We start from the raw sequence: 12,427 nt of genomic DNA on the forward strand, positions 1-12,427 counted from the left end.
CGGCGTGAAAAGCATCCTCCAGGGATGTTCCAATGCGGGGAGGCGGGGAGAGTCCCGCTTGTCGAGGTTGCAGCGCGGCCCGAGGCCCCTCTGCAGGGGACAGCTCCGACGGCACAGGGGCGCCTTCCCCTGGTTGACCCTGCGGGCGGGCGCGCTGGACGCGGGTGGGTGCTTTCCTCTGGCTCCAGGTCCTGGGGCGGGCGGGGACCGAGCCTAGGGCCTGACCGCACCTGCTCACCGCAGACACACCATCGGGGCGTTCTTTGCCGTAGAGACGGTTTCCTGGGCCGCTACTTTACAGAGGTTGTGGTGGCAAATCCAGAGGCTCAGCGCGGAGCCCCCTCCTTCTTCCCTTGGCTGCGCTCAACCTGCCAATCAAAACACCCTTCCAAGGCAGGTGAGGCCCCAGCCCTCAGTGGGGTTCCACACACCAACTCCAAGGGGCAGGCAGGGCGTCCTTCTCCCTACAGGCCAAGAGAAATGGGTTAGCAGCCTCGGGCCCTTGATCCAGTGATTCTATTTTCTCCTGTTAAAGGCTGGACTCCACAGAGCCTGTTCCACGGGATTGCAGAGAACTGCCCGCAGGGAACCCTATAGCGCGCCCTGCCTGTGTCCCAGGCCCCTGTCCACCAGACTCAAGGAGAGGCAGTGCTCATGATATCACTGGTCCTCTCATCTCCAGCTTGAGGCTTTCTTCCCTGAGCCAGGTTAGGTGTTTTTAAAAGTGGCAAGTTCTCTTTTTAAAAAGTGCCCACCGTGTACTGTGCCTCACAAGAGGTGCTGGACACAGTGCTGGGTGCGTCACAGGGGTCCAGCCCCGGGACAATCCTATCAGGTTGTCGTGAGGTCCCTGGGCCTCGGGAAGGCCAGACATTGCCCCAGATCAAATGGCCAGTAGTGGGGAAATTATCTTCTGCTTTGTTGTGGGGGCAGGGGCATTTGCTGGGGGTGAGCAAGAATAATTGCTGGTCTTCCTGTTTCTGGCACCAGGCCCTGTGTCTCCCTGTCCCCAAGCTGCTGATCTCATTCCTTACACACTAACCTCATTCCAAAAGGTGCAGGGAATTCATGTGGCCCCAAGTACTCACCAGGACATGCTCATAAAGTGGATCCACCCAGGGGTTCCTCCTCATCCTCCACTAGAGCGTTGGCCTTCAGCTGTCTTTGGGGATGTGATTGACGATTGATTTCTAACTAATTGGAATCCATTCATTCATGCCACCCACATTCATTGAGCAACTGTTATGTGCCAGATACTATTCAAGCTATCTAGGTACAATTACTTGTGTTGCCCCTACAAGTGATTTTTCTTTCTTGAGGGTTTTTGTTTTGCTCTTGGGTTTTTTGTTTGTTTGTTTTTTCAGTACTGGGCATTGAACCCAGAGGCTCTTTACCACTGAGTTACACCTCCACCCATTTTTTAAAATATTTGTTTTTAGGTGTAGATGGACACAACACAATGCCTTTATTTTTTTATGTGGTGCTGAGGATCGAACTCGGGTCCTGCCCGTGCTAGGCGAGCGCTCTACCACTGAGCCACCATCCCAGCCCCAACCCCCCACCCATTTTTATTCTTTACTTTGAGACAGAGTCTCAGTAAGTCGCCCAAGCTGGCCTTCAGCCTGAGATTCTCCTGCCTCAGCCTCCCAAGTCACTGGGATGACAGGCATGTACTATCATGTCTGGCTCTTTCTTGAGGTTTTTAAATATTTCTTCTTCCCAAAGAGACCCTATTCCTTTCCCCCTACAGTATTTTAAACTTTGTCAGCATGATAAAGTTATTTAAAAATAACTATGGAGTCACCTATCTCAGGCTCTGGGCAGCACCCTGTGGGCCTGCCTGCCTCTGGATGTGAACTCCCTCCTGCTTCAGGAACTCCCCATTAACAAGAACCCCTGAGAGCTTCAGGGATCAGCTCCTGCCCTCCTGCCCCTCCAGGCTGCCCTGGCTGCCCCGTGGAGAACCCTTGCTGAGTCTGGCTGGGGTGGAGTATCAGGGCATAGTGCGGTGGCAAGCGTGATGCCCTCTGGGCCTCTTGAGGGCTGGGTTTTGTCTGTCTTGGTTGCAAGTGGCAAGTTCTCTTTTTAAAAAGTGCGTTTTACCTGGGGACGCAGGGAGAGCCCAACACATGATGTGTCATTCATCTGCTTGTTCAAGAACCATTTATAGGTCATTCACTAAGCGCCAGGTATAGGGCTGGTGCTGGGGACACAGCAGGGCCCAGGCCAGACTGCACCCGACAGAGAATACTAATCCCAAGGTGGAGACAACCCGGCCAGCAAGGATGTTCAAATGGTTGCAAATCTAAGAAGAAAGTCAGGGAGCTGTGGGGCGATGTGCCCTGGAGGTCTCGGCTGGCCATGGTGGCCGGGGAGCACTCACTCTGGGAGGTTCTAGCATTTGAGACCTGAAAAGCAAGAAGGGGCCAGCTGGGAGAAGTTCTGGGGAACATTTCAGGCAGAGAAGACAAAAGCCGAGGCCGGGAGATGTCCTGAACCTAGCCTGTTCAGGACACTTAAAGAACCCTAGTGAAGCCAGGGCTGGTGGTGGACACCTGTAATTCCAGTGACTTGGGAGGCTGGGGCAGGAGGATCACAAGTTCAAGGCCAGCCTCAGCAACTTAGCGCGGCTCTAAGCAATTTAGGGAGACCCTGTCTCAAAAATGTCTGGGGATGTGGCTCAGTGGTTAAGCACCCCTGGATTCAATCCTCAGTACCAAAAAGAAAAAAATAAATAAAAGAAAAAGAAAGAAACCCAGGGGGCTAGAGCTCCCAGAAAGCAGAGCCAGTAAGTGGCAGCGAGAGGGCGGGGCAACCACGACAGGGCGGAGTTCGCCCCCTCTGAGGCTCCCACTTGGTGTTGCTGAGCCTTTCATCAAGCAGGCACCCCAAGAGCCCCTGAGGACTGGGTGAGAGGTGTGTCCTGCATGGCACAGCCTACAGCGGGACTCACAGAGGTCCACCTCTGTAAGCCAGGAAGCCGACTGTGGCCCGGAGGAGGGCTCCTCACCCTTCCTTTTCTCCTTACAGTTTCCTGCCCGGCGCTGAGCGCCCCACCTGACGGCAGGAAGTTCGGAAGCAAGTACTTGGTCGACCATGAAGTGCATTTTACCTGCAACCCCGGCTTCCGGCTGGTCGGGCCCAGCAGCGTGGTGTGCCTTCCCAATGGCACCTGGACAGGGGAGCAGCCCCGCTGCAGAGGTATGGCCCGCCCAACGCACTGCTGGGGTCTGCTGGGTAGGAAGGGTTGCTCCCTGGGACACTTTGCCTGATTCTTTAATCATTCCTGGACCACAGAACATGGGGAACTTGTCTGATCCATGACCTTGACTCCAGGCCTGGGCTGATCTCTGCATGAGTTTGCTAACCCTCACAACAAGGTTGTGTTCTTGCATAGAGGGAGATTGAGACCTTGTGGTAAGGTCACATAGCTGGGGACACTCTGACCCCAGAGTCTTTGTTCCTCAACACCTTCCTCTCCCCTGGATTCTGGCAACTGGGTCTTATTAGTTGAGGGCAAGAAGCCACCCGTGCTTGACGAGGGGGACAAGAGGCAGGGCCTGCAGTGGTCACTCTGTTCTGGGGCTGCAGTCTGCTTATGAGCTGCAGGGGTTCCTCAGGATGGAGGGAATCCCTTGGGTGTTCTTTGTGTCTGTAGACAGGCTCAGGGAGAGCGCTTTGAGGTGTGGGGAGGCAGGACACGATTTTTTCTCTATGCTAGTTTGAAAACAGAACTTTATGATGTGGAGTGCCGGGTTTCAGTTCTCGCAACTAAAAGGCTCAGGGGTCATTCCAGTTGAACTGGGCTGACTGGGCTGCACAAAATAACCACACAAGAGACACAAATACCTTTTTCTTTGGGGGTCTCTGTGACGGCTCCTCTGACCTTAAGGGTCCGCAGGAAGAGAGAGAGCGAGACCACGCGCTGACCCCTTTTATTGAGGAGAAGCTATTCAAATGAGGCAAGAGGTCAGGTTTCAGGGGGCTGAGTCTATCTTCATGATGTCCACTGTCAGCAGGTTGACTGACAACTGGGTAGGCCCATCAGGGAAATTCCTCTGAGACCAGAAGTGTCAAGGCAGCTGCAGTCCACTAACTTGGGAGAGGCCGTGTCCAGCAGCTGCTGAGAGATGGGTAGTGACCTACAGGTACTTCACTGCAGCCACCACAGGGTGACCACCAGGCCCAGTTTATACTTAGATGAAAAATACCCATCTCCAGCCCATTCTAGGACTGGCCTCCTTGCTCCCTATGCCAACCCTTCCCAAATGTTAGTGTACGTGGCCCTGGTACAAGTCCAGGTGGGCTGCACCATGTGGTCCTCTGGTGGGGAAGGACAAATGGCCAGGAAGGAGGCTGCAGAGACAGAGCTCAGGATGAGTCTGGAATGAGCTGGGGAGCTGAAGATCAAGAATCAGGAGAGCACCACGTGGGACCATGGAAGAGGTCAGCAGACTCACCGCCATGGTTGGCAGGCAGGACCGTCCACTCCACACAATGATCTTCCAGGGAGAGTCTGACCTTCCGGGCTCTGACTTCGGTGAGGGGCTACTTAGCTCTCCCAAGACATCAGGCAAGAGGCAGTGAGTCTGTGCGGATGTCCCCCCTGGCCAGTGGGTATGAACCCTCTGTCTAGTGTAGCTTGCTTGTGACTGGCACCACACTGGCTGGTTAGGGCCCCAAATCCATCCATGCTCTGAAACTCTCAGGTTCTTCTCTGCTTCTAGTCATAGCAGGAACAAATACAGGGTGTTTCTCAAAGCTGAGTTAATATCAGTAATAACTAGAGAATATACTAAAAGTGATGATTTCCTTGGTCTCATCTTTAAAGACTCCAGCTGGGCGGGTCTTTGGAGGCCTCAGTGCCTGCTTCCCGTGAGCTGTCTGGGTGGCTCTGGGTGGCTCTGGAGCACACTGCACAGAGTCATGGAGGAGGTCCTGCTCAGCATGGGGAGTCCTCCCTCATGACAAGAGCACCAAGGTGGAAGAATCGGACCGACAGGCCCAGGATCCCTGGAAGACACCCTCGTCAAGTCGCAGAAACGGAGCTCAGCTGGGGGGGCGCCGGGGGTCCCACCTCTGTCACACAGTTCTTTTCCATGCCTGGGCTCCTGGTCCCGACGTTTGTAGCTCTCTGCCCGAACACATCCTCCCAGGTCTCTTCTCCGATCCACTCCTCTTGTCATCTGAATCACACGATGCTCACCATAAATGCACGCTCTCGTCAAGGACAGAGAATATGGGTGGTACCCAAAGAGTGAGCCAAAAGCACCAGGCCATAGAATGCCTCTGACTGCACCTCAGATTAGAAATGTGAGCGGGCGTTGTGGTGCACACCTGTCATACCAGCTCAGGAGGCTGAGGCAGGAGGATCACGAGTTCAAAGCCAGACTCAGCAACTTAGCAAGGACCTAAGCAACTTAGCAAGACCCTGTCTCTAAATTAAAAATAAGAAGGCTGGGGATGTGGCTCAGTGGTCAAGCACCCCTGGGCTCAATCCCTGGTACAAAAAAAAAAAAAAAGATTAGAAATGTGGGGAGTTTGTATGGAGCCTGTCAAGAAATGAGCATCCTGGGCAGATCCAGAGAGGGCGACAGGACGGGTCCAGGGGCACCTGTGTGTGTGTGTGTGTGTGTGTGTGTGTGTCTGGCCAGTGAGGCCCCAGTCTCCCTCCCACAGACTCCAGGTGGAGGCCAGGCTCTGTATCTTCCACTGGAGGCCCCCAAAGAGAGGCAGTGGCCCCCTGGCCCTTGGGGTCAGGCTGACACCAGTGTTCACACCTCTTGGCTCTCTGCCCACCTCTCCATGGCCTAGTGGTGGCCCACTCTTGGAGCGGGCTGGTGGCAATGATGGAGCTGGACCACAGGTCCACACAGCAGACCAAGCTCCATGGCATTTGTGAGCAGTTGTTCCAGCCCCAGTCCTGGAAACTGGTCACCTGAGAACAGAATGGCTGGCGGAGGGCACAACCAGGCTGAGGTTACAGAGCCATGGAAATAGGTCCTGTCCCCTGACATCTGCACAGTCTGGACCCTATGGACAAACAGAAGCCCTCAGATAGTCTACATAACAAGGCAGCCCCACAGGAAGCCAAAGTCCTCTTGAATCCCCCCAAACAAGGCTGCGATTCTCCTCAGGCAAAGCACCTCCCTCTTAGAGCAGTGGGCGAGGGGCTCTTACATTGATGAGGGCAAGGGTTCAAGTTCCCATATGCTGCCAGCAGGTCAGCAGGCAGACCTCTTCTTCCTGTGCAGATGACTTGGACCTGGACTGAAACCCGGCTTAGGAAATTCATAAAAAGCACATAGCCTGAGGGCTTTGAAAATCATCTTTACCTAACTAAGATATGCAAATGTGTGTTGGGGAAAGTGGATGCATACTAAAAGCTATAAATAAGCAAAGAACAATCACCTAGCACTCAGAGAAAAATGGAGTGCACCTTTACAATCCGTGTGTCTACCTAGAACTCTTCCATAGACCCGTGGAGGGCATGAGCAGGGAACGGCATTACTGAAAAGTCCATCACTCCCACCTGGTGAAACATAGGAGAGCTTGCGGCTGTGAAACTGGGGGACTCTTTGTTCCCATTCCCAGCATCCTGCTGGGCCATCCCTCCCCTTGACAACACCCTGAATTTCACTCCTGTTTAAAGGCTGTTCCACCTTGACGCTGGCTAATGGGGACAGAGGGAGTGGGCAAGAGGACAGAGGCCTCCGCCTGGAACAACTGTCTAACACTGCAGCTTTGCACACTAAATCAGTATCTCGGGTGGAGCATGGCCGAGTGCCAGGCCCGCTCCTCACAGAGGGCAGGGTTGCTGAGGAGAGGAGCCAGGGCAGCAGTCAGCCCCACGGTGACTCTTGCAGCTCTTGCAGGTGGAGAGGGCAGTCAGGTCAGGTGGGAATAGAGAGCTCTGGAGGAGTCCCGTGACAAAGGGAGTTGGCTCATGATTGCCTTTTGTTTTAGAGCTGGAGTCACATCTGTGTTTGGGAATCCCTTCTCTCCTAGGTACCAGCGAATGCTCCAGTCAGCCTTGTCAAAACGGCGGAACGTGTGTCGAAGGTGTAGGCCAGCACAGGTGCATCTGTCCCCCAGGGAGGACTGGGAGTCGCTGTCAGCATCAGGCTCAGACTGGTATGTAGCTGCTGCCAGCTGGTGGCAATGCTCCACTGCAGGGAGGTGAGGACCTTCGTCACTGTCACCAAACGCAGAGGTGTCAGGAGCTCAGTGCCCCTCAGTGGAGTGTGTCTGTCCTCTCTGGTGGATATCCTCCCATCCCTAAGGTGGTCACTTGGACGGAACCTAGCTCTTCCATGCAACCCAGTAGCTCGGCCCGTGGGGATGTGGCTGAGAAGCCCCACTGTGGCCCTCTGCTCCATCCGCATCTCAGCCAGCAGAAGCCTTTCCTCCAACCTTCACATGCTACAAGATGGGCAGTTGCTGATGCAGTTCAAAGCATTTGAAAATCTCAACAGCCAGACATTTGAGTAGTGAGTCCCAGTATATTCCTAGCAGAGGTTTAACGGACCACACGGTGGCTCGTTTTGCACACGGCAAGAAAACCTCATAAGGGACCTGTGGAGAATGGACAGGGTTCCCATGCTCTGCTCAATCAAGACTTCTATTAAAAAACAAAAAAAAGAAAGAAAAAAAATTCCAACCCAAAGATGTTCTTTTCCTTTGCCAGAAAAGCCTAGTGGGGTCTCTGTGGGGGAAGCGCACTGGTGGATGGTGTCCAGTCAGTACTCAACCCAGCCCAAAGTCAGGTTTGAATAGTGCCCCCGGGGATTTGCCTCTCACTGTGCCTGGACTAGGCTAGTGAGTCAGCCTGCTGGGTGCTTCCTCTAGGGGAGCCCAGGGCCCCCGTAGCTCCTGTCCTGGGGCCGATTTCTGAGGACGGGGCAGAGGCTTCTGGGCAGCCCCACTGCCTCTGTTTACAAACAAGGGGAGAAGAATCGGCCCCCACCCCAGACTTGGTCACTGAATTTTCTACCCATCCACCTCATGTTGAGATTTCTTTTGCTGTAGGACCTTCAGGACACTGTCCCTCGGGTCCAATGGTCACTATGAAATATCTGTATGACCAGAATCCTCACCATGTTAAGGCTCTTAAAGCAGGAGACAGAAATGTTATTCACCAGTTGGTGGTCCAGATTCACCAGCTGGCGGGCCAAGGGGGAGGCTGCAAGTCTAACCTTCTAGAACCTCCTGGGGTTTGAGTCCACCCTTTATAGTCCAAAACCACATTAAAACATAAGTGGCTGTTGCTACGATTCAAAACCATGAGATCTAAAATCATAAGCATAAAAGGGAGTGGGCCCAAACGTCCCTAGTTGAGTACAAATTAGGGAATGGTTACTAATGTGTAGACAATCAATCTCTTTCAGGGTACATAGACCAAATTTAAAAACCGGGAACCAAAGGCAGAGGACTTTTACATTATATAAGAATTGTCATTTTGTGTTGCCAAACATGCTTTGCTAAGCAACCGCTGATGGGCACAGAGGCAGGGCTTTCCCTGGGAGAAGCATTTCTTACATGACGTGGAGTCTCAGGGCAAAATGGAGTCTGTTTGATTATTGCCCAAGTAGCCTGGCCCATAACAACCAGGAAGGTGAAAGCAGTCCTTAGTAGGTACATCTATCTAATGCCAGCTCTTGTTCTTACAGTGTCTGTGAAAAGCCAGCAGACACCTGAGCTCTTGCTCACCTGCCCGGAGCTAGAACCTTCTTTTCCTTCCCCTCAGGGGGCCTGTGTCCTTGCAGCTGGGGTGGGGGAGCCTGTCTCCAAATGTGTGTGTGTGGTATTTTTTTTTTTTTTTAAGACAGGTCTTACTATATTGCCAGCTGGCCTTGAACTCCTGGGCTCAAGTGAGCCTAGCCTCTTGTCTGACTCAGCCTCCCAAGTAGCCAGAACTACAGGCATGTCCCCCAATTTCTTTTTAAAAAAATCAATTCATCTTATTTTAATTGTGATAAAATATAAATGACATTTGCCATTTTAATTGCCACATTCACACCCTATTGCTTGCTACGCCAACCAGCCATCTCCAGGGTGCTTTCATCTGCTAGACTTGGAATTCTGTCAGATTCCCCCTACCTCGTTCCTGCCACCAGCCCTGCCCACCTCGTCTGCCCCATGGACCGGACAGCAGGTGCCCCCTGTGAGTGGAGTCACAGGGGACTGTTGTCCTCCTGTGCCTACCAGGAGTCCTCCCACTGATTCCTCTCCAATTTCCCTTAACCACATAAGAGCTCCAAATCCTTTGAAAACTTTGTAAAAATAGTTAGAAAACTAGTTTCTGTTCTTGGTAACACACACACCCACACACACCCCAAAAAATAGAGACCCAAAGTTTTAAACTCAAGGGATCACTGTTGTCCCTGGAGTTCAAGTGTTTTTTAAAAGGAAGGGAGCAAAAATTTGCTCCCCAAATGTAGGCTCTCGCTTCACTCATTGTTTCTTTTGCTGAGAAGAAGCTTGAATGTTCTCTCTTATAAGTGGATGCTGATCCATAATGGGGGGGACATGGGGAAAATGGAATAGCTTTGATGGGACAAAGGGTAGGGAGGTGGAGGGAGGAGCATGGGGCAGGAAAGGTAGTGGAATGAGATGGACATCATTACCCTAAGGTACATGGATGTCTGCACATACCTTGCGTCGCTATGTTGTGCACAACTAGAGAAATGAGAAGTTGTGCTGCAGTTTTGTACACTGGATCAAAATGCATTCTGCTGTCATACCTAATTTTAAATACATTGATTAAAAAATAAAAAGCGCTGGGGATGTTAAGAAAATAAAATAAAAGGAAGGGGGACTTCGCGCCCTGGCGGGCCTTGGCGGGGACCGTCCGGTGGCCTGCGTCTCCACGCGACATCTCACTCGTGCGCCCCAGGTCCTCGCGGCTTGGGCGCCCTGCCGGGGTCCTGGGGACCTGCGCGTCTTCCTTCTCCACTCCAGGAGCAGCGCTCGGGAAGGGCCGCGCGGGGCTCCCCAGGATCTGTCCTCCTTCCCTCCCTCTCAGCCCAAAGGCCTCTGTGTTGGTGTTTGCATGCTGAGGTTCAAATCTCCAGAAAAACCTTCCTCCTGGGCTCTTTCCCGGCCAGATGCAGACACCCCCTGCTCTGCTCTCCNTCCCACCGCAGCCCGCCCACCTGCAGGGAGTCCGCCCCGCCTCAGGCACACGGGAAAAGAGCGGGTGGGGCGGAGGACGCCTCCTGGGCGTGGTCTCAGAAAGCCCCGCCCACTTTGCGGTTTTGATGTTAAATAAATGGATGTAGCTGCTGGGTAGACCCTGTGGGTGCTTGTCCGAAAGCCAGCTTAGAGAAAGCAGCGGGGCGGGGTGGGGATCCCGGGCGCCTCCCCTTGTCGGATCCCGGCCCCGCCTACGTGCCCAAGCCACGCCCCTTCGTGGCTTGAAGAGCTATGAGCCCTGTTATCCCATCCATCTTGGTTAGTGTCACATGGGCAGGTGGCAACAAAGGACAAGAATCTCTGTGCTGGTAGACGGGGCCCTGGAGCTGGACACGGGTCTGGTTTCGTTTCCTAGTCCTCTCTGGGCTTAGCTTTACTGACCAATCCATCTTTGCTAACCGCACCTGATTACTGATGTTCCTTCCCCAAACCACTCAAGCCACCAGTTCAAATCTGAGATTTGGTCATCTGGTGCTAACAGGCTCATTTCACAGCAGCAGAAAGGAGACCCTTTTATTCCATTCCCAAAGATGAGGGGAGTGGAGATGGGGCTGTGACTCTTGGGGGGGTGTGAGGGGTGAGGAGTGATTTGCCACCCAGCAGGGTCTCCCCAGTTAGTCTGCAGCCTTAGAGACGCTGTCCAGGAACTGGCACGTTGGGTGGCTCCCTCTCCTTCCAGCCCCGGGCTCTGGAGAGGGGGGAGGTGGCCTGCTCCTCTTCCAGGTGCTCTACTGCACCTCAGGCTCAGCAGCTACCCTAAGACCAGCAATAGCCTCAACTGCTAGAGAATGGGGGCACCCTAGTTGGTGGCTGGATGACACCGGCTTCGTTGCTCCTGAAGTCAGCAGCCTTTCTCTCCTCAGATGTGAACGAGTGTGAACTCTATGGGCAGGAGGGGCGGCCCCGGCTCTGCATGCATGCCTGCGTGAACACCCCGGGCTCCTACCGCTGCACCTGTCCCAGTGGATACCACACCCTGACTGATGGGAAGACCTGTGAGGGTGAGTGAGCTGCAGCAGGGGCAAGTGGCCCTGGGTCTGGACAGTACCATCTGCACCTGGTCACCAGCTGCTGCCGCCACTCATCCTAGCCCCGACCTCACAATCAGAAGTCTCCGTTAGGGGAGTCAGTGTCTCAGGTCTATTTGATCTTTAAACACAGCAACAAAAGGGCCTCTCAAAACCAGACCATGCTATCTAAATAGGAAATGAGTTGCTTAACCTGTGGGAGTGACTGTTTTCAAGGTCAGATCATTTCCACCCAGCTGGGGCTGGACCCAGAGGCAGTCGGCCACTTCTGATGTACAACCTGGAGAAGCCCATCAGATTCCAAGGCCCTGTATGGGCATCTGCAAGGCCACCCTTAAAAGGGATGATACCTTACAGTCACTGTGCCTCCATGTGGCCAGATACACAATGCTGGCCATGTCCATGGCTAGCTGGGGGCAACAGGAAGGCGGAAGGCCCAGGGACTGGCAAGAGTGAGGCCTGCCACTATCCTTGGGCTTGAGCACTGAGGAGAGGATGGGGTTTATCAGAGCCTCCTAGATGGCTGGGGGGATGCAGATGGCTGGGGCGAGGTGCAGATAGCTGGGGGGCTGGTGGCCACCACCAGATCTGGCCCCAGGCAGGGACCCTTCAGAGGAGCACACACCCACCGTCCTGCCTCCAATCTGCCAGACCAGCTGAGAGTCCAGAGGGCTGAGAGTCCAGAGAGAGCCCAGGCCAGTGAGCCTCCTAGAACAGAGGGGGTTGGATGGGCACAGGTAAGAAGGACATGACTGGCTTAGGTTCTACCCTGTGCTGAATCCTGTCCCTCAGCAGTGGCCCCCTGGGGGACTGGGTTGAGCTTTCTAAGGCTGGTTCCAGGAATGGTGACAAGGGGCCTTCATGGACAAGTGGGAGTGGGAGGCACCCAGGGGGCAGGGGAAGATGTATAAGTGGGGGTGGCTGGCGGAATGGAGAGGCTGAGAGCTCTTGCAACAGTCACTGTTGTCACCAGCCCCAGGGACAGGGACATACCAACAGCAGGCCTCCTGAGACCCCACCTCTCAAGTGTTGACATTAATAAACACGAATAGTCCAGTTCTCCACAGCAGCTCATAGTCAGAGCATGGTAGTCCCCGTCATCCGTGGAGGGTACGTTCCAAGACCCCCAGTGAATGCCTGCAGCCAAAGCTGGTACCCAGTCCTGTGTACGTACCTATGTTCAGTGCAACTTATAAATTAGGCAC

General features: G+C 53.9%; 1 protein-coding gene across 1 annotated transcript in view; it reads left to right on the forward strand.

Annotated features, from left to right (window-relative positions):
* The window catches only part of Fbln7 (fibulin 7), a 29,429-nt gene that overhangs the window by 13,459 nt on the left and 3,543 nt on the right, over nt 1–12,427 (forward strand). The window contains 4 exon segments of the mRNA XM_015499762.2: nt 3,031–3,201; nt 7,009–7,244; nt 8,635–8,659; nt 11,043–11,195. Coding sequence (XP_015355248.1) covers nt 3,031–3,201; nt 7,009–7,244; nt 8,635–8,659; nt 11,043–11,195 — 585 coding nt within the window.

Source organism: Marmota marmota, unplaced genomic scaffold (assembly GCF_001458135.2).
Source record: "Marmota marmota marmota unplaced genomic scaffold, marMar, whole genome shotgun sequence".
Lineage (NCBI taxonomy): Eukaryota > Metazoa > Chordata > Mammalia > Rodentia > Sciuridae > Marmota > Marmota marmota.